This window comes from Calonectris borealis, chromosome 1 (assembly GCF_964195595.1).
Source record: "Calonectris borealis chromosome 1, bCalBor7.hap1.2, whole genome shotgun sequence".
Classification (NCBI taxonomy): Eukaryota; Metazoa; Chordata; class Aves; order Procellariiformes; family Procellariidae; genus Calonectris; species Calonectris borealis.
The window spans coordinates 112,310,803-112,333,432 of NC_134312.1; the positions used below are offsets into that span (position 1 = coordinate 112,310,803).

Here is a 22,630-nt window from a genome sequence, read left to right on the forward strand (position 1 = left end):
TGAGCAGCCAGTTTCTCCAGGAGAATGCTGTGGGAAATGGTGTCAAAAGCTTTACTAAAGTCTAGGTAAACGACATCCACTGCCTTTCCCTCATCCACTAAGTGGGTCACCTTTTCATAGGAGGAGATCAGGTTAGTCAAGCATGACCTGCTGTCACGAATGAGTGGTTTAAGGCCGCGTAAAAAATCACTGGGAAAGGTATTTGCAAAGGATGATTTTAATAGAAATTTATAGAAACGTGACTTAACAGAATTTGATGGCAAGGTTCACTCTATTACTTATTACATGAATTAAGTTACACAGGGGAAAATCGTATCAGAATGGTGTTGGAATGATTTGTACAGAGATTGAGGATAAAAGGGTAAGGGGGACCCACCCGTTGAGTCATGAGGTTCAGAGAAGATCCGACTGGACCCAATCTTAGTCTCAGACTTGGACAACGGTTTGTGTCTAAAGGGTTAAGGGTGTTTAGCAGCAACTTAGAGTCCAACAATACTTAAGCATTAATCAATTTGGCAGCTATACAAAGCATTAGTCAAGTTACTACAAATACTAAAACAACTTAACTACAGATTATACTTGTTAGTAACTGTACAGATAAGCATGCAAAAAGATCTAGATCAATCAATACTTATATATATGCATATAAATATGGTTCCAAAGCTAAATGAAAGGCCTAGAGTTAGCTAATTTATAAAGGTATACCTGCTAAAAATTCCCCTCAAGTTCCATGAAATACACATGTTAAATCCTTTGGCATTTCCCAACAGGCGAAGGGTTGACCCCGAGGAGTGTTTCAGCCCAAATCTCGGTGTTCCTCTGAGTATCGCAAATTCGAGTTTGCGGACTCTGAGAGGCGTCCCACTCAGAGGGAGATTCTGGCTGCAGCCGGCTGCGGTCCAGGAGAGCTCAAAGGGTCTCACTTGGTACCACTGTTTATAGGTTTGCAAGATGATTGGCTTTAGTCATCAGTAAATTTCCATTTTTGGCTACTATCCGAGGTGGTCCAGGGTAGTAATTATGGTATTGTTTCACGGTAACAATGGTATTGTTCCACTTGAGCTATGATCCAGGTAGGGAATGCTTCAGAGCCATCAGAGATGACGAATTATCTCTTGTTTCTGTTCCCTACTTTGATCATGTGGCTAGTGTCCCTGGTACGACCAGTGTTGTTCCCCACCTTAGCCATGCAAGTGCACTTGGTACGGCCAAGGGATGCTTAACCGCCCAACTCATACACAATGGCTAAAGCTTAACAGAAGGTTCTGAGATCATATCGCAGCCCAGAGGAAAAGAGGAGGGAGAGGAATGCACCACCACACCTGCCTTTCATAAATGCATGCTGACTGGGCCTGAACACCTGATTGTCCTGTACGTGCCACGTGATGACACTCAAGATGATCTGCTCCATAACCTTCCCCAGCACCGAGGTCAGACTGACAGGCCTGTAGTTCTCCAGATCCTCCTTCTGGCCTTTCTTGTAGATGGGTGTCACATTTGCTAACCTCCAGTCAACTGGGATCTCCCCGGTTAGCCAGGACTACTGATAAATGATTGAAAGTGCTTTGGTGAGCACTTCTGCCAGTTCCCTCAGTACCCTTGGGTAGATCTCATCTGGCCCCATAGAATTGTGTGTTTCTGAATGGTGTAGCAGGTTGCTAACTATTTCCCCTTGGCTTATGGGGGCTTCATTCTGCTGCCCGTCCCTGTCTTCCAGCTCAGGGGGCTGGGTGGCCAGAGAACAACTGGTCTTACCATTAGAGACTGAGGCAAAGAAGGCATTAAGTACCTCAGCGTTTTCCTCAGCCTTTGTCACTATGTTTCCCCGTGCATGCAATAAAGCATAGAGATTCTCCTTAGCCCTCCTTTTGTTGCTGATGTGTTTATAGAAACATTTTATATTGTCTTTTATGGCAGTGGCTAGGTAAGTTCTAGCTGGGCTTTGGCCCTTCTAATTTTCTCCCTGCCTAACCTCACAACATCCTTGTAGTCCTCCTGAGAGGCCTGCCCCTTCTTCCAAAGGTCATAAACTGTCTTTTTTTCCCTGAGTTCCAGCCAAAGCTCTCTGTTCAGCCAGGCCGGTCTTCTTCCCCACTGGCTTGTCTTTCGGCACATGGGGACGGCCTGCTCCTGCTCCTTGAAGATTTCCTTCTTGAAGAATGTCCAGCCTTCCTGGACTCCTTTGCCCTTCAGGACTGCCTCCCAAGGGACTCTGTCAGCCAGGCCTCTAAACAGGCCAAAGTTTGCCCAAGATAGCAGTTCTGCTGACCCCCCTCCTTACTTCTCCAAGAATTGAAAACTGTCATTTTGTGATCACTATTTAGTGAATATGTAATGATTTAGTGAATATGTAATAATAAAGAATTATGGGAAGTTATTATGTAAAGCATGAGCTATATATGGACATTCTATATAACAAAATGCAGAAAATAGAACAAAAACCAAATTTTGTAGTAATAATAATGAACAGGTATCCTTAACATAAGCCATTTGTAGTACAGTATTTATGTGGGGCTAGAAATATTGGATTTGGGGGTGTCAGGGCTCCATTATGCTAGGCACTACTTACAGTAGTGTAATTAATAATATTCAGTATCCTGAAAGATTGACATTTTTAGCATTTGCATCTAAACAGACTTTTTTTTGGGGGAAAAAAAAGCAAATAACAAATGTCGTTCACTGTTACAGGTTTTGCACTTAAACTAGCATCAGCTGGAAATGAAAAACAACCAGGGAGATGGAGGATAAAACTATCATAATAATTACATGTATAAAATGTCAAATGCAGCTTTCTTCCTAGTTTTACTACCTCTGTTGCTTTATTTTGGTAAATTAGGAAGCCCTAATGATTGATATTTTCCATATTAAAGCCTATAAAATTTTTTCATGCATTTCAATACAGCCCAGATTTTCTTCTGGATTTGATTGTAAATACTAATGCTCGGGCATAGCATACTTTCACAATGGCTCTGTCATTTCTGTCAGGCAAAAATAAATACTATTTCTAGCTGGGAGACAGTATTAAGCAAAGTATGTTGCTAGGGTAAATTTTACAAATAATGATAATTTTACTGAATAGTTTTCTCGTAAAATTCTGCAGGAATGACTTGTCGCTTCATGTTTTGTTCCATTTTTCTCCTTTGCTGGGTTTCAGCAGAATCAAACTACCCTTTGTTTTTTAATTTACTGCTAGTTAAAAAGTGGTCATACTGTCACAATGCCATTATCTTTATTTCTGCTGCCTTCCTGAAAAAATTAGACTTATTGATGATAGAAAAATAATTCTTTCAGAATTTAGATGCAATTTGCAACCATACCATTTTGTATGACAGGGAAACTGTATCTGTTCACTCAAATTGTACAGAGCTACTGAATCAACCTGGATTCCAGGCACTTTCATTTAAACCTTTCAAAACAATTGAAGAACTGCAGCCTATTTAAGGTTTCACACAGAAAGGTTCTGGCCATTACTGGTAAATGCTGAGAAACTTCAGTGCTTACTGAACGCTTAATCAGATGTGCTCACCATCTGACTTGTGGTGATCAACTCTTAAAAATACCACATGGCTGACATCCTCCTTTTTCATCCTTCTTTAAGGATTTAAATTGCTGTGTGAGTAACATGTAGAATGCGAAAAGAATCACAATCTTTTTTGTTTCTTGCCATTGCAAATTAATTACTTCACATCACAACAACTTTTATTTTAGAAGTCTACTTATACTCTGTTTTTTCTCTATGACAGGCTTAGGCTTTGGCAAGCCAGGTGAGCTTGGCAGATTGTCTCAATGGCTTTCAGAGCCTGAGGTGAGCACAGAGATTCCTAGTTTAGACACAGTTTATGTGAAATATTAGTATGCAGGGATATGGTATTAACTAGCAAAGAATTCTTCCTTTCTGTTGAGATCTCAGTATCATTATTTCAAATGTTTTTGTATAGGAAATAGAAAACTGTATGGCCATCATACAATTGGAATAGATAATTTATTATCTTAAAATGGTAAATGTTAAAGTTATGACACAGAGAGATAAACTGGATTTTTCAAATAATTTTTTTCTTTAAATATTAATTGTATTTTACACATAGCACTGTACAGCTGAACTGAATCCAGAGCCCCTAAAAAGTAAACCATGATTCATCTCTGAGGATCTCATGGCCTTACTCATTGTAGACTTCCCTTTCCCTTTCTTTCTTCTATTCTGGAATGGCAAAGGGGTTAAAAGTTCAGATAAATAGCCTGATTCACCTTTTTCCTCAGTCTTTCTTTCAGTTTTTGCACCTAAAAGGATACTTTCATTTTTGATGAAAGTTGAGATTCTGATCTCACTGCATCATGCCTGGAACTGCAGCTCAGCACAGAGACTTACAGTGACTAAGTGTTAACAGGATCAACTGCTGGCAGAAACCATACTAATAGGCAGTGAACATAGTTTACAAATTAGCTACATCATACAACTCTGATGATGAATTTCAGACTTGTCTTGCCAAGTCATCCCTATTATGTGTTTTGCACAGTATACTATAGAACATCAAAGATTTTACAGCTTTTAGAGATGGTGACATATAAGAATACTTAAAGAAATGAAAGATGCTATGTCTGTTTCCTTTCTACAGCAATATTACAGGGAATTAAAAAGTAAAATTAAAATACATTCTATGATGTCATTAGATATTGAGAATTCCCATGTCACTTTATTTAATTAAACTTATTTTAAGCATCCTGTATACACAGAAAGTCAGTGAAGATGGGGAATAATGACATCAAAAGGAAATGAAGACATAGGAAAGACAATAATTGAGCTTCACAGAAATTACTCCCTGTAACCTGTTTTACGGAATCAAGTCATGCTCAAAATATGATAAGGTTGATCGACAACTGACAAGGACTACAGCATCAAATTTAACAGTTTATTAATCTGGAGTTTTGGTGCTGGTACTTTGGTGCTGGTTAATGGATGTTGTTCCTTTTTTCTCCAAATATTTGTGTTTTCACACAGCCAAAATAAAATCAAAACTTAATTTTCCCTGGAGAATAATATAATAAAAAAGATAATCATGTTCTGTTCCAAGACAGTGTTATAGGATTTTATTGATTTTTTTTTTTAGGATTGTTAGGTTTCTTTCTCTGTACAACTTTTCCCTTGCTGCTGCCGAAATCCCATTCACCTCCACAAAAATATGGGCAGATCTAAAATCTAGATCTCTGTCCTAAAACTTGCTATTCACATCTTTAACAGCATCAGCTAAAGGATTTTTACCAAAAAGCCAAACAGCAACATATTTTCAATAAGCATATGTGTGAAACTATCAACATGGCAACAATGTTTTGCTTTATGTGCATATGTCTTATTTTCATTTATTATTTATGTATTTGTTTGCTAGCTGTGGTCCTGTTTCATAATTAATTCCTTATTTTTCCAGAACTCCCAACGATTTGGTAAAAGAAATGTATTGCAGTTTTCCCCAAGCAAGGATATCAAGGCAAGACTGAGCCTTACCTGTAGATTTAATACTGAATTTTTTCTCTATTCTGAGGATGTACAGGCATGAACTATTTCATGGAGGTCTTTGACTCCAAAGGTCTACTCCGCAGCCCCATCTCTTTCCCTGCCATGGTTCTGATATTACTTGCATTCAGGATTTAGACATAGTTACTTTCAGTCATATATATGCCAGATATACAGAGACAGGAAAAGCTGCAGAACTGCTCTAGGAACCTATTGACAGGCGATAGGAGACGAACTAACTGGACTAACTGTTGATAGTTTCACTACCTATTCTCACACCATCACTTCCTTTTCTCCATTTACACCAGGACTGCTAAATTCTCAGAAGGAAAATTATTTTCTTCCATAAAGCTATCCAAAAAATAGCTTGAAAAGAAAATCCCCAGTGATAAATGGTGGTCATTTATTGAGCAGGTTGGGTAATAATAGTAATAGGCTTGAAAGAGCATTTACATATCAGTGGAGATAGGTATGTACTCATAATTCCGTATGTACATCTCTATCAGCTGCAATAATGTTTTTGGAACCAAACCAATACTACTTAATTTAGGCCAATGTATCATAAAGTTAATTTGTGCTAACCAGCTTTACGTGCTGAGTACAAAATACATCAAGTGCAATTTTGCACTTACTATTTGGGGATCTCTTTTTCTTTTATTTTTAAGGAATTCTTTAACATCATACATGAACACAGTCACATACTGAACAGAAGAATAGACACTGTGGCAAGAAGATGAAGTTGACTAAGTCTGACACTTGTTGATTTTTAATGACTTATTTTAATTTAAAGGCTGAACTTTTGGTAAATTATCCCTTGTTTTGACAGCAGTATAATGACAACAAAGATAGCAGTGGAACTTCTAAGCAAGTATACCAGAATCTGCGCTATCACTAAGTGATCCTTAGATCATAGAAAAGAAATCCCATACTTTTTCTACTATATAGTCCTTCAACTTATATCCATAACAATGTATGAAAGACTAATCACTGCCCATAGCTAAACTCCTCTAAGATTCATTTGGTTGGTTGGTTTTAGAAGGAAAAAGAACAAGAACCATCCACAGTTCTATCCTTCCAGATGCAGACTTCAGAGTACACAACTTTGCAAATTATTCTTCACTCCTGCTAAACATTGAGCCAAAAGCCTTGCAGTGCTAATACGAAAATCATGGCAATGCTCCAAATAATTTCAGCTGACAGGGGACAGCTCAAATGCTGGAATGTTTAGCGAGATCAGGACCAGAGGGCTGTTTACCTTGAATGATAAAATTCATACTCATTAGAGAACTACGAAATTAGATTCAGTTCATTATGCTGCTAATGGTCTTCTTTGGGGAAAAAGTTATAGATTTGCCTAGTGATAGTAGGTATTTTATTCTATCTTAATGGAATTACTAGTATTTGTTTCTGATTTTGACTAGGAATGTGTCTCCTGTTGTATTTTCTTCAGGTGATTCACTCTTCAGAACTGATATATTTCAACTCTGAAAACTGCATAAAAGTTACCTACGTGTGGGTTGCTCGGATTGTGGGATGCATATTTAAAATATTATTGTGGATGTATTTCACACTTAAATGAGTTTTAAACATATTGCATTGTGCTAATTATGCAAAATATTTTACTGGGTTTTCACAGGAGCTTCATTTTATGCTTATTACCAAATGGAATCATATCTTCATTTGGCAGAAATTATACTTGAATCTGCAGTAGAGAACTTAAGGTTGTTCCTGAAAGATGTCTTCTTCCCTATGCCATGTTTATTATAGTTAATCATATGCAGACATAAACACACAAGGAAAAGAGATCTCCTTAACATTTTGAAAGTCAAGAACAGAGTGGATATGTAAATAACACATTTTTGTTTCATACCATTGACCAAATAATTGTTTTGATCCAAACTGAAGTAAGTGTATTGCCTTATAAAAAGAGCATACAAAAACTAACATAAAAATAGTCTTAGTGAAATTAAATATTCATGCAACCTTAAACAAATTTTTTTTTGTTTCATTTTGAACTCTTTTAACAACAGAAAAGGAATAAAAGTGTTTTGAAATTATTTGTAATATTGTCGGTATCCACAGCAGCTTTTAGCTTGCAATTAAATCCAAAGAGCATTCATCTTCAGTACTGCAGAGCTATATTCATCTTCCCGAGTGATTGGTATCCACACCACTCATACAGTGCATGCTGCTTTACTTTTGCTATCCTGGATTGCTTTGCTGGCATTCTTATGTTGTATTTTTCCCACCCCTCTCAGAACAGTCATTTGAGCTAGGGAGAGAAAGAATCTCTACACAGAATGGTGCTTAAGGTACTGTCACTGTGGGGAAAGAAAAATATTGCTCTGAGCTGTAATAAGAATCTGGAGGAGAGGGGTCACAAGCTGGTTCTAATCCTCATCCTCCTCTGATTTTGGGATCAATGCTTACTTAGCAAGCAATTCATATAACTAATTCTTCTTCCGTGTGATCACAGAAAAAAATCTGTATGGTTTTTTGAATATATTTTCTTTTTTCTAAAAACCCCCAACTTTTTGACCAATTTAGACAAAGATTCAAAACCCAGGTCTCTGTTATCCTGGATGCATAGCATACTGGTTACATTTGGTCACGTTCTGTCTGACCATGAATCTTGAATTCCTTTCTGCAGAGTAATACACCTTCACTAAGAAGGGTGAAAATTTCCTGCAACATCCCATATCCTGGTGAAATGAATGTTTCCTGGAATAAGAAATTATTTGAATCCCTCAAGCTGAGATTTACATTCTACTCAAATCTTTAACATCATGGATTCATATAGTTGTGTCTTTAAGTAAAAGATATTAAAATTGTTTGTCCACGTAAATAAATCTATGCTGGTTTTAACCCAATGAGCACCAAGCACTGGAGGTTTCAGAAGACCTATATTCAGAAATGCTAACTGTAAAAATTCACAGAGGTAATGATGTTAGCATTAAGACACTCAACTCTGACAACTGTTAGAGAATTTTTCTGGAAAAGTTTGGGTGCCTGATTATTAAAAGGTTATACAAATCAGCCCCTTTAGAGCAGCTTTGGCAGGTGTCCTTTTCCTGAGAATTCGTGGCTGAATATGGTCTTAAAACCATTCTTTATTATGTTATAGAAATTTTTGGCTCATGTTCATTCAAGTACCAATACTGGGTGAAGCTCAGATTGATTCTCATTTATTCCCAACTGCCTGACAGCCCTTGAATAAAGACTACATTTTATGTAAATGGTTCGGTACCCACTAACCAAATGATAGGCTTTGGCTCAAATTCTTGCATGTCCTTCCATATCTTCCATACCATGGAGACAAAAGCAATGTCAAATCTGTAAGCAGGTATGCAAATAATTGTTAGATGTATCAGAAGAGAAATTTTTAATGGTGTTTCAAATGCCTGGTCTTCTGTCCACAGAACTAAAATTCTTCCTCGTGTTTTCAATGCAATTTTTTGTAATTGTAACACTTTGAAATGTACAACAATTAGAAAAGTTAGTCTTTTGTCTTCTATGTGTTAGTTCAGTCATACATTGTAAAAGTAACATATGTTTCTATTTTTAAAGATGTACTGACCCCAAGGTTAATTTTTTCCTTTTGTTTCATATCTAGCGTCTCAACACCTACAGACACCTGCTTTATTTTCATAGTTCTTTTGTACTTTGAAAGATATGCACTTGCTTTTGATTTCAAAGAAAATGTTTCTTTCAACCTATTCCGGAAATTATTTCTTAAACTGAAAAGAGAATAGAAACCTTCCATTAATATTCCTTGCTAGTAGCTTGGAATCCAGTCTTTCAAAAAAAAGAAAAAAAGGATTCATGTTTTCAGCTGTATTTCAGAGTTTCATAAAAACAGCCAAATTATTTCTACATTTTTTTGTCATAATCTCATTTAGAAGAATTCAGACTCTGAATGATCTATTTAGTCATAACTGTTGCTCTAGTTAAATTTGATTTAAAGTTTGTTATTCTCTTTTACATAATTATACAGTAAACAAACTAATCTCTTACATTTGCCTATGATGAAATTAGCTATTAAAAAAGATCATATTATAAAAGAAAGGCAGAAATGGAAAATGTTTTTGCATAACTTTAGCATACAAGAAAGTAAGTGTGGTTTTCTTACAGCTCTGTATTAGAAAGCTTGTTTATCTAACACAAACATTATTACATGATTCATTATTTTTTCTCCCTTCAAGATGCTAAGGAGACTTTTTGGGGTAGATTATCAACTGTTTAGGTCTGTCTGCTTGCTGCTGATTATTAAATTGATGTGTATACTTTTTTAGATGTGCCATCAAATCCTTATGGAGTACGAGTTTTAGAGTTGTCACAAACCACTGCCAAAGTTTCGTTCAATAAGCCAGATTCACATGGAGGTGTGCCCATTCATCATTACCAAGTGGATGTAAAAGAGATAGCCTCAGAAACTTGGAAAATAGTTCGCTCCCATGGAGTTCAAAGTAAGTATACAAAAAATAAATGGAAGTATTTTGACTGAAAAGAATGTCAAGGGAAAAGAATGCAATTATATGTTAACTGATTCTTTGTTTCTCCATTAGTCTCAGTCCAGTAGCTGTATCTTCAGTTAATATTAATGAAGTCAGACATCTTTACACCAATTAGAAATCTTACTGTAATCTTGTAAAAATCAACCGTTACTTTTTAGTTTTAAAAAAGTTTGGTGAACAAATTTACAATTATTTTGCATTTTTCAGTGCCCAGTCAAGTAGGTATGAAGAATATTTTTGAAGCTGTAAACTTCAGAGACAGTAGAAATCACAGAGGAGTTAGTTTGAGAATGTGCATTACATATGCAGTTAACTTAAAAATTTTAAAAGTAAGCTATTATGTGATACTTAATCCTGGGCATTAATTACTGATTTTGAGCTACTTAGTAACCTTTCTACATACCTGTTGATATTCATGATGTCTGTTTCAAAAACATATCTATAAAGTATTTTTAAACCAACATTAAATGCATTTGTTAGATATTATATCTATTGTCTATCTACTGTATTAGTGGGGATGCTACAAATGAGGCCAGTTCCTTGCCAGATCTATGCCTTTGCACTTCTCTAAAGGCAGAAAAGAGTATAAGCCTCCCCAAACAGACAAGAGTTCTTTAAGTACATGCTGAGGTAGGGTGTTTATACAGAGTAATATTAACAAAATACATTCAACAGATCAGTAATCCCTTGCATCCATATCTACCCTTTGATATTTTTAACAGGTAGTGCAAGTTAAAGCAGCCCCAACAGTCTTCTGATTTATACAGCAAGAGGTGAATGGTTTTGCAGCTTCATCACAGTGATAGGAGAAAAAATCTAGCAAATGATCTAATGTGTGTTATCTCTTTCCCTTTCACATCCCATAATCCAGACACAAAAATTCTGCACTAAGCAGAGCATGTTCCAAATTACAGAATTATTTCAAAGAAACATACAATGAACATATAATTAACATCTATTCAAAGAAACATATGACTTTTTATCTTTTGTTTTTCTTAACCACAGTAACTGTGTGTATAAATGTAATACTGTAAATCATAGTAGCATTCATTTCAGTCCAGTATAGCTTGTATTTATTTCAGTACCAGAAGATCTAAAGAAGACAATGTGTTTCCTCTAATTGCAGGGCATACACATTAATGGACATTAGTGCACCTCTTCCATTCTTTTCATGTTATGTTTCAGATGAAGTTTGAGACTTTTTTTCTCATAGCTACTTCCTTCAATGAATTGGCAATAAATTTCTCTGATGAGAACTACAATATACCAAATGCTAAAACCTGAAGTGACCAGTCTGTGTAGTAGGGTGCAATGTACTCAAATGAGAACAAACCCAATGACTACAGAGTGCAGCCATTCAGATGCTTAATTTAAATGTAAAGCCAGAACAAAAAAAAGTCCTCAATATTAACTTTGTTGAACAGTGTATTTACCTTACTCCCCATAAAACTTTCTTTCTTATTATTTCTGTTAATGTGAAATTTATTAAAAGATTAATTGATTAGATTGGGAAAGATATATAACTTGACAGCCCCTTTTTGTTATTAGAGTTGACTGGAGCTGCCTTCTTCAAAAGTTCACCCTTTGATTTTGAAACATTCTTTCAGGAATACATGTTTTTAAGTTGTTTTATACAGCTTATTTTGGAGATTTCTGTATAACATGAATGGATCTTCCTGGAATTATTTTAGTATAATATCTGTTTGAATTGTAATTTATTCTAAAAACAGAGTGGCAAGTACAAATACCAGCAGTCCTTGTGAAGACAATACCACTGTGAAGTAGATTGTGAGTATTTAGGATCTCTGCTGCCATCCTTGCTGAAATTGAATATACAGCTTCTTTGAGAAAAAGACTGTGTTAGTTTCTACATGCTGTCATGTTATTTCCCCACGTCTTCCTTTTATGCAATTTGCCTTACTTTTTTCAGTTTATTCTCCTTTCTTGCTTGGAAGTTTTCAGGGGATTTACCTTCTTTCAAACATGTATTTTCCTTTTCATTTCATTGTCCCCCAACCGTAACGCTGAGAGATTTTGTTGAAAAAACAAAATTGGTCACACCAGTTTTGGACATCTTAAGGGTACCTCTTAATAGCAGGTATTATCAGAGACTACTCCAAGTGATGACAAAAACTAGTAAATATGAAAACAACGTGAAAAGTCATCTTGGTCTACAAATAGATATAAGTAGTAAATAGATAAATATTGGGAAGGTAAACTCTACTGAGAGGACAGTGGACAATATTAAAAATTAATTCTAGATCGATAATTAATTCATGCTGTTTTCTGAAATCTCTATTTATATACCCCTGCATAGAAAGATTGAGATTTTATATCCTATATTTCTCTGAATTTATCTCTGAACTACTTTAGAAATCAAAAACTACTTCAGAATTTCAAATATTTGCTAAGCAGAAGGCATCTTGTTTTTGTAAATCTTGTTGGTGTTACACTATACAATTTGATTGGGAAATCAAAAGGGACCTGGCTGCATTCATCTTAAGTTCTTGCAGATATTCTATAATGAGTTAAAAACTTGTTCTATTTGTGAGGTACTATAGGGCCAAACCAGAAAAACAAGATATGTTACCAAAACACAGACTGAATAGCCCAGAGCAGAAAAAGTCTTCCCAGATGGGGATGTCAAAAAACTATATTAGCATCCTTTTTTTTTAATGAAAATACTACTAAATGTAACTGGAATCTTTCTGAAAAATTCAGCCTTTGCTTGTTTCCTGAGCATTCAGAGGGTTTCAGCAAGTTTTCTAAAACATCTGTTTAAATCTCTCTCCATTTATGTTTTAGCCTACTTACAGTGTCATGGTAGGATAACATTGATATATGCTCTTCTAAATCACTGTTTTCAGTTCCTGAAAGAATTCTTAAAGAAGCTTTTCTTAGTGTGAATACTTTTATTTTTTTCTTTATACTTTTTGAGACATTTAGGATACTTCTAAGTCTTTTGAACGATAAAAAAAATTACATGTTTTTGAGACCGTTTCTCATTGTGCTTAGGTAACTAAGGACCACTTTCCTACCATGCCTCAACATCTTCTCAGCTGAATGAGGAGGATGTTTAGATTACATACAGTCAGTATTTCGTGTTATGATTTGTAGTTGGGTCCTCATAATGTCCATACTTGGTCAATATTCCTTAATGGAAACAAAATCACTTTTTTGTTCACATTATAGGGACAGGTTTATGGCTAAGATTCAGATATAAATGCTGTTTACACAGGGACAGTTAACTGCTTGTACATCTCAAGTAATCATGCATACATAATGCATGAGTCATGATTTTTTCCCAGCAGCCAGTGATAAACTATGCTGAAATTTTACAGGATGCCTTTTTATCAGACTGATTTAACTCAGAAGTGATAAAACAGCACTGCAGCCCTTTCTTGCCACAATGTAGGTAATGTGTAAATTCCACGACCATCTTTTAAGGGAAAGAGGCAGAAAAACCTACATGCAGGAGAAAGGTGTGCCTGGAAGACTGTTAGCATTCCAATACAGAGGCTGTCAAGGCTAAACTGGGTCTTCTGGTCCCTCTCTGCTATGACCAGAAGGAATAGTGTAGTTGTCTTCATGCAGTCACAAAGAACAGCCATAAACTCATGAAATGAATGAAAACTGTATTTTTAAATGAAACAAACATCGTGGAAATGTGCCTACAGAAGTTAGTTTATAAATAAAGTGTTAATAAATTCTTAATAGATGTTTCAAAAAGTTGTTGAAAAGAATTGCTAACACTAACAAGTCATTAATTTTCTTATAATTATGACCCAATAACTGTGTATAAAACCTTCTACAAGTAGGATTATAATTGTCTGGTTTTATTTATATGAAAAATATAAATTAAAAAGTTGTTAGGCATTCTTATGTAATCAATTATCCAGTAAATACAAATAAGTTTAATCAGAAAAAATTAAGCAGTATGAAATGGATTCTGTACAAATCTATTCAAACAGCCTGCAATTCTCTTCATCTAGGAAGAATGCTGCCAGTTTCTTCAAAGAATCCCTCAAAAGGTGGCTTGTCTCTCAAACTGTACTAGTTTGAGCTGTTTTCAGATCAAATTAAGGAGAAAATTCCAGAGTCTTGGAGCTGTAGCCAAGAATATCTGTTTCCCTATTTCCGCCCCTTTGTCTTTTATTACGAAAATTTCATTTGAAAGTCTGTGCTGATTGCAGCTATTGAAGGAGAGCACAGAAAGTGAAGCAATCATTCTGATATACCAACTTCAGGCTATTTAGGAATTTAAAAGTCACAATCAACACTATCATAGTTCACCAAGAGATCGGTGAGCAAACAGTAGCCAGATTTTTCTGCACTTGTTAGATGCTCTTCTGAATATGAAAATTGTTTTGTTGCAGGCTAGCTGCAAATCTCTGTATAGTTTCACTTTACAGTCATGGTGCAGTGGGGCTTCCTCTGGGCTGGAGTCCCGAGGGGAGGTTGGTGGGCAGGGACAGTCAGGGCTAACAGTGCCCTCAGGGCCCAGACTTTTATGACCCTGTCACTAGTGCAGAGAAGCCCACTAATCTTGAAGTAACAGAAGTGCAGATAATATTGGCAAGGTTCGTCCTCCAAGGAAGGTTTGCATCCTTTCAGCCAGACACCTGGTAAACCCCTGAGTGTGGGGTATTGCCCATCCATTGTCAAGAAGGGGATAACAACCAGTGAAGAGCATTCTCCATGCGTTCCTCTGTAGACACAAAGAAAACAGTGAGAAGGTGTGAGATACCTGTGCTGGGAAAAATTGTCTTACCACAATCTTCTGTGTAATTTTACTTAAAAAAAGAAAAGGGACATTCACTGATCAGTTTCTGAGCAATCAGCAAAGACTTCATGAGCAAAAAACCCTGCATTATTTTTCCCTTTCAAGCAGTATTGAGTTTTCCAAGAAAGAAACAGGATGGACTCAGAGACTGCAAGATTGAGTTCTTCAGATCCCTTCAGTCCTTCAGAAAGCACTACTGCTATAACTAATAGAGAAGCCGTCAAGGTCTTGTTTTGTCTTAACAGAAACACTAGTAATTCTGGTTCACAGGCAACAAATAATGTATTTGTAATGAAAGGGACTTAGCTTATACACAAACCTGTCGAGGTGTGCTTGAACCTTGAAAAAAATATTCTCTCTGAAAACTTTTGGATGTCTTCAGCAGGAATACAAAAAACTTTATTCCACCATCAGTCTAACTCAGCATAAGATGGGTATGGCCGCTAAAACTCTAGCAATTTTTCCTTCCTTCTTCACATTTACAGATAGATAGATAGATAGATAGACAGAGAAACATGTCAATGGATCTTTCTTTTCAAAGCATTAAATATCTATATAAGAATGGAATACCAGTCTACAAGTAGACTGGACTACAAGTGGTATCAGAAAAATAAGCATAACATATAGAAAGAATCAAAGGCATTTTTCTTAAGAAAAAATACTAAGAAAATTTGTACAGCATCTTAATCTTATGCAATAAATTGAAGACTTCAATACATTTAATAGTTTGTGTTTAGCTATTGAGGAGTTCTCAAACTTCAAGCACTACTGCTAGTATTTGCTTTCAACAGAACTTTTTGTTTTCTTTCTGGTTTTTGACAAATTGGAGATCAAATCTGAAATAAGTAATTCTTTGTAATTTCACATTCAAATCTCAGCAGGTTCAGTTCATTTTTTTCATCTAAGTACATTAATTTCATGTACTTGATTAAATCATCGAATAATTAAGAAAGAAAGGGACCTTGTGATTATCGGCTCCAAACCTCCTAGGTCGCAGCAGGGCCACCTTCAAAGTTTTGTTAGGGTGCTCAGGGCTTTGTCCTGATTTTTGAATCACTCTGTGAATGAAAATTCTGTATTTAGCAGTTTATTTGTGACATGAGGGGGTTTTTAAACAAGGTCCTGTCTGCACTATTTTTTCACATGCATTTAACTTTTTTTTTAGGCACATTATAGTAGGGAAAGGATTTTCTGTTACCCCAGAGAAGTTTTTAAACTGCTGTGCTCTGTATTATTCCTGGTACTGATTCTTCTTTTACTACATGTGTCCTTAAAGTTAGAGGGAATTATGTACATGTTGATGAGATAATTAAAACTTGAAGTCGTCTATCTCTGTGTTACGCTTTTTACTTTTGAATTGGCTATACCAGTGAGAAAGCATGCATGTATGTAGGCAAATCTTATTATAATCCTTCTAGTAAAAAAAAATTCAGTAAATTTAAAATAAGGTCATTCTATTTTCTCTTTTACTTTTTATAATATATATGACGTTCCAAGCAATGAAATGGTGATTTTTTTGTGTCTGTGCAGTTCAGGTTTTTGGGTAAAACTACTGAACTTCATTTTCTGTCTTTAAGCAAGACTTTTTGATAGACCTCACATGAACCAACATTCTTTCAGAAGACTTTAGAAGTTTATAGTGCATGGTTTTCTACCGAGATTTCAGAAACAGCATTATGCAAAAATATATTCTTTCTTATCTAAAATATAGCAATTACTATATCTTGTTTTTCTCATGGGGAGGAAATCTAATAGGTAGATCAGTTAGAATTCTCATGTACTACATCTTAGGCTGTAGGTTTTGTACTTCGTGCTTCTTTTGTACTGAAGCATGAAAGTATGCACCCCATTGATTACTAAAACACTTTCCCAGTGTAACAATGCTTCACCATTAAACTGGGAAGACTTTCAAATGGATTCCTGACAGATATGAACCCCATATAATTCAATAATTTTCTCAATGTGTTTAATGATTAAGAGAACATACCTGTATAATTTATAGAAAAAACAGAAATAAATTGCAAATATTTTGGTAGGCTAACTCAGCATTCAAAATTATTTTAATAGTTGAAAATCTTCAAGGGAGAATTCATTAACGTCTAGTGCAAATCTGCTAAAGCAGAAGGAAAAACAAGTTCATTAGCCAGTTCCAGTGAGAAAACACATTTTTAGTAAGTATTTGAGACATTGAATTCCTTGGCATATCTGTCAGATTTTGCTCCCTGTGACATGAATTGTGATCACATTCAGTTCTAAAATGACACTTGCTATTTTCGAGGAGTGTTTCTGCATTTCTGGAATATCGTGTATGTACTCCAGAAATTTAGAAGTATGTGAAGTCTCGGAGATTTTTGTACATGTTAAATGATGCCATAAGTCATTCAGAAAACATTTCTAGGTTGTGTATTCAGCTTTAGAATCTGATTCTCCATTTAGCAGACTGTTAGGCAGGCAGTTTAAGACCAGTGAAAACACGGATGAAAAAAACCTGTAACACCAAACCCCAAAACTTTGTTGTCACTTTATACCCAACTAGTACCACAGAAATTGATGCACAATATGGAGAATCTTAAAATGTCACATTGATTGTCATATTGTCAAATTGACTTAAATTAGTGGTTTAATTTAAGAAATTGTCTGTTGTCAATAGGCAATAATTGATAATATTGTAAAAAAAAAAAGTTGTAGACCATTCCTGATATCAGTTAATATATTTATGATACTGTTGCTAAGCCTAAACTCATGGGATTTCTTTTTCAAAAGAAACTGGATATTTAGCTTCATGCAAAAATAGTTTTCTCAACTTAAACCAGCTTTGAAATTATAAGAATGTGGGAGTTGCATATATATGTGTTATTAAGCTATAATGATGTAAGATGCAATACAAATAACACAAATAAAAAGTCCTTAATTTTAATAAATCTAAATTCTTCCAATAAAATGGCATGATACAATTTGCAACATGTCATACAATTAGAAAAAGAAAAAAGGTGAAAGAATGGATGCAATTTGCAACCAATATAGATTACTATTAAATGGTAGAAAAAAGACCACTTTTTATCCAAATTAATCTGTGTGTATACCTGCATGTAAGAAAGTTATTCAGCCCTCTAATTCTGTCTTTATACTATTCTTGGCCTCCATCCAGCTCAATCTTTGCTGTAAAAGTCTCATGTGGATGGAAAGGTTGGATTGTAAATAAATGTCTTAAATGAAATTACATGGACGGATTAGAGAGATTTGGAAAGTGAGGAGAAGTGTAAAGGGAAAGCTAGGTTTAAATATTTCAGGTTTTTATACAGACCTGAATGAAATGTACTTTTCACGTTCAAAGGTGAATAAAATGTCATGAGAAGAGAAGAAAACCCAAAAAATTTACTTCACAGCATGAGTTCATATCTGAAAGCAACTGAGTGTTATGCAGCTATAACCACTGCCCATATCTGAGGTTACTCTTCTCTTAAATAGCTTGTAATTCTGTGTTTGCAATTGCATTTAGTCAAACAATAAAAGCTCATTGGAAAACGTGATTTATGTTCAAGTGTTGGGTTTTTTAAAGACACAGACCTGAAAATCTGTAAGAACAAATGCAAGATACTTTGATTGCAAGAAGTATGTAGTAGATATTTTAATAAGCAATTAAATGGAGAATCAGTTATTCCAAATATATTTCACCTGGTCTTTCTCTGTTGTGATAACTCTTGGCTACTCCCTATTTAGACATTTTCAGGCTTTTCATCATGGCGCACTCTCAAGTAAATTTGCAGTGAACATGCTGATCTTATGTAAAGGTCTTACTGATCTGGCTCGTAAGGGTAAATCTTGTTAGGTAGAGAGTGATGCAATGCAGTATTGGATATGAATAACTGATAAATGAGATGCATGGTGCAGCTGCAAATTTTGCCTTTCAAATCTGTATTGTATTCATCTGCATTTATTTTACATTGCCAATCTGCTTACAAAAAGGTAAAGTACATTTATGGAATATTTATGCATATATAAACTTCTGCTGCATTTTGTAATACAAAACAGAAAAGTGTTCCTGGAGGATAGAGTATTCTTTAAGTATTTTTCCAAAGTCATTGAATGACAGAGTAGTTATGAATGGAGTTTTCCTTCTGCCGCATAAAACAATGCGCAACAGAGAAATAGCATAGCCCTATCTGTATTACATTTCCCAATATCATTAAATGAATCTCCTTTTTATCACTAAATTTCTCTCTACTCTTTTCTTTCTCCATTGGCAAGTAATAAAGTATAGTATGCAGGAGTAGGACGGGGATAAGGAAAAAAAAGTTATGAATGAAAATGATCTTTGCATGTAAGAAACAAAAAACCTGTTGTTAAAATCTATGTCAGCCTTGAGGTCTTTGCTTTTTCACAGTAGTGAATATCATAAAAGACATATTTGAGATCACATTTTAGTCCCTTTGCTTGTCAGGGGTTGTGAGGATGGCCTCTGATGATAGCAGTCACGAGGAGCTGGTTTATTCTTACCTCAAATGGTGATGGTTAGATTTTTGCCAGCTCCTGCCTTTGATAACAGAGCAAGTAGTCTCTTTTTCTCACACTTTGCATGCTCCAGAGTTGAAAATTACATGGGTTAGAGGAATGAAAGGCAGAACTCCTGCATCATAACCTGCTTCCTAGGTAGCTCCTGAGACTGCAGCAACATACCTTGATCACGGAACAATGAGTATTAATGAGAGCTTCCAGTTTAAAAAATCTGGTCAATGATAATATACTATTCAAGAGAAGACCATAGGAGACTACTTTTGTTGGCATTCAGACTAAGTGGCTTGTTTCGAACGTAAAACTAAGCAAGTAAAATAAGTAGTTTAGAAAAGAGAAAATCGTGCATTCAATTTCTAATAATGAATTCAGTGGTTACAGTACATAATTCTCTGTACATAGGTAAACCCAAAAAAATACACGTAGATTTTATATATGTTGTTCTGTTTATTACTGTTAGAATGCAGAATTATAATAAAATTAAAAAGTGGTGGAATTTTAAATAGCAGTCTCAACTGAGATGCAAGGCTTGCTAACATATATTCATTTGCCTATAAAAAAAAAATCTACTTCTCTGAGCACAGTATTAGAAGTTTTCATTCCTTTGTGCTCTGCAGATATTCCTTTGGCTTGGCATTAAGAATTCCTGAATTCTTGACATCTGTCTTGGAGCTTTGTAAGAGGACTGATATATTTGTATTAATGAGCAGAGAGTAATTAATTTTCTTAGGTATTTTGGGTTCATCTGGTTAAGAAAGGCCATCTCTTACTTGTATCTCTAACATGGTGCAGTTTTGTAACACCACAAACTAGTAAATTGCACGAAACATAAGAAAACTTCAATCTAGTGAATTACATGAGACTTCTTAAATCTGTTGCAAAGTCTCAAAGGAACAAAAAGATCACTCCAGTTCTGCAGAAGTTAGCTGACAACAGGAAGAAGGTGCAGGTGTTAAAAGTAAATTGCTGTCATTATTTTCTTAGACTTGAAAGGCATTTTCTGTGAGGTTTTTTTGCTTTTTTTTTGGTGATAAAAAAAGAAGATATTTGGACCAATAATCAGTTATTAGTTTACGATAAGTTGTTAGTTTAAATCTGAGTTATACCCTGCTCTATTAAAAGCAGTCACCAGGAGCTTACCCAGTCTTACCAGCTTCAAACAGCAGTTGTATCACACTGAAAGAAACTTGCCTGCTCAGACTTTTGAAAAAAGATCTGAGCTCACTCTGTGAAGTCAGTCAAGTGGAGACCAGCTCCAACTAAAGCTGTGCGCTGGGCACACTTCTGCCCTCCGATTGGCAAGACCCATTTGCCAGTGACTATGGTGACACAGAAGTATGGAGTCAGCCTTGACTCAGATGGGAGGGCTCACAGACCCACCAAATGCCAATGTATTGCAAGAATGTATACCAAGGTCTCCCATACCTGCCTTTCTCAAACAGTAATATGGTCCTCAAAACTATGTGGACTTGCTACACCATTAGCAAACGTATACACATTCGATATAACATATTCCAGACGCACCACGGAAACTATTTTGTGATTAGAAGATACAAGGTTTGTCTGCTATGAATTCAAGTGAGATCTACCTCACCTCTTTCTCAAGAACTCTCAGTGACGAAGAACTCACGGATGGAGTTTTGAATGTAGGAGACTCTTTTCAACTCCAGCTTTGTGTTGCAAATTTCAGACGGGATATTAGCTCACAGCAGGATCATGGGAACAGACAGAACAGCAGAAAAATGGGCAGGAAAAACTGAAATAAAATTCTTTCTACCCTACAAGGGAGTGTGAGAGATTCTAGATTCTGGCATATATGAGACTGGGATAGGATACAGTTTGATTTATACAATTGAAGAATGAGAGAAAGTGGTGTAACTGTAGTAAGCTTAGAAGAAAGGAAGGTATGCACTCCTAGCTAACCCCGAGCTTCCCCCCTCAAAATATACTCCCTCCTTCAATAATCCAGGGTAGATTCCAGTCCTTGATATAAGACAGGGAATACATAGTGGCATTAGCTAAAATCTAAGAACCAGCATGTTCTTTGTAGTCTCCTAATAAATGAAATCCCTGTTCCCCTTAGAAGACCCTGTTTTATTTTCTGAGTCATGTCCCAGTAAGCATTGTTTTTAGTCTTGATGGGTGTTCAAAAAGAGAAAAAAAAAAAGGATAAATGAAACAGCATAAATTATCTTAATGAGGGCCTTAATTGCCCTTCTGCAATGAGTTTAACACAGTTATTCCTTTACTACGTAATGTAGTATAATATTTACTCAATAAATTGTTACTTACTTAGAAAATTTAATTCTATTGTCTTTATGAATTCATATTGCCAATGGAAGTTCAGGTGTATTCAGTGGCCTAGAAATCTTTGTTTTAGGAGAATTTTAAAATTTATTTCTACAGAAAATAAATTTGATTTATGGAAAGATTTAACTTCATCGGATTTTATATTTAACAGTGTAATTTGCACTCTTAAAATTGCAGCAATTATAGTCACATAAATATTTAACAATGAACCCTCATGCTGCTATACTGAGAACATTAGTCATATGTTAGAAAGAATTTTGAACAATACCTTTTTGCATGATTGGGGGCATATCTTGTAGCAGTCCAAATCCCCATTGATTTTACTGTATTGTTTTATTGTTTCATAAAAAGTTTTAAGTATAGCCCTTTTCAAGTGGCTGGCTGTTTCTTCATGCAGTAGACTTTAAGATACTTGCATTAAGAACTGCACAATAATTTTATAGCAGAGGAGAAAATGGGATTCCAAGAACCAAGGTAGTATTCCCCTTTAATTTATAGAAACATAGAAAGATTAGTTGGGACATCTGGAGTATATGTGGTCCAACCTCCTGCTTGAAGCTTTGTCTAACTCAGTCTTAACCTCCAAAGATGGAGATTCCTCACCCTCTTCTCTTGGTGTAACCTGTCTCAGTGCTTCATTTCTCTCCCAGTGTATAAGTTTTTCTAATATCTGGCCTGAACATGCCAAGCTGCAGCTTGTGACGGTTGCCCCTGTTATGCTATTTGCCGCTGTTGAGAAAAGTCTCACACCATTGTTTCTATCTCCACTGCGAAGAGACAGTAGGTGACTGTTCAATCACCCCTTGGCATTCTTTTAATCAGACTAAATAAGCTTCGGAATCTATGTATTGTTCATGTGCCCTAGACTCCTCTGCTTGGACTCTATCTGGTTTCTTTTTGTTCCTGGACACACAATCCCAGGTTTGGCCCTACCAACACTAACTAGAGTGGGACAATAAACTTCCTTCAATCTGCCCGCTCCAAATACAGCCCAAGTAGGCAGTC

General features: G+C 35.6%; 1 protein-coding gene across 1 annotated transcript in view; it reads left to right on the forward strand.

Moving 5' to 3' along the window:
* Positions 1-22,630, forward strand: part of NCAM2 (neural cell adhesion molecule 2) — a 352,058-nt gene that overhangs the window by 272,180 nt on the left and 57,248 nt on the right. Inside the window, exon 12 of the mRNA XM_075170635.1 lies at positions 9,799-9,972. Within this exon, the coding sequence (XP_075026736.1) occupies positions 9,799-9,972 (174 nt within the window). The remainder of the gene's footprint in view (positions 1-9,798; positions 9,973-22,630) is intronic.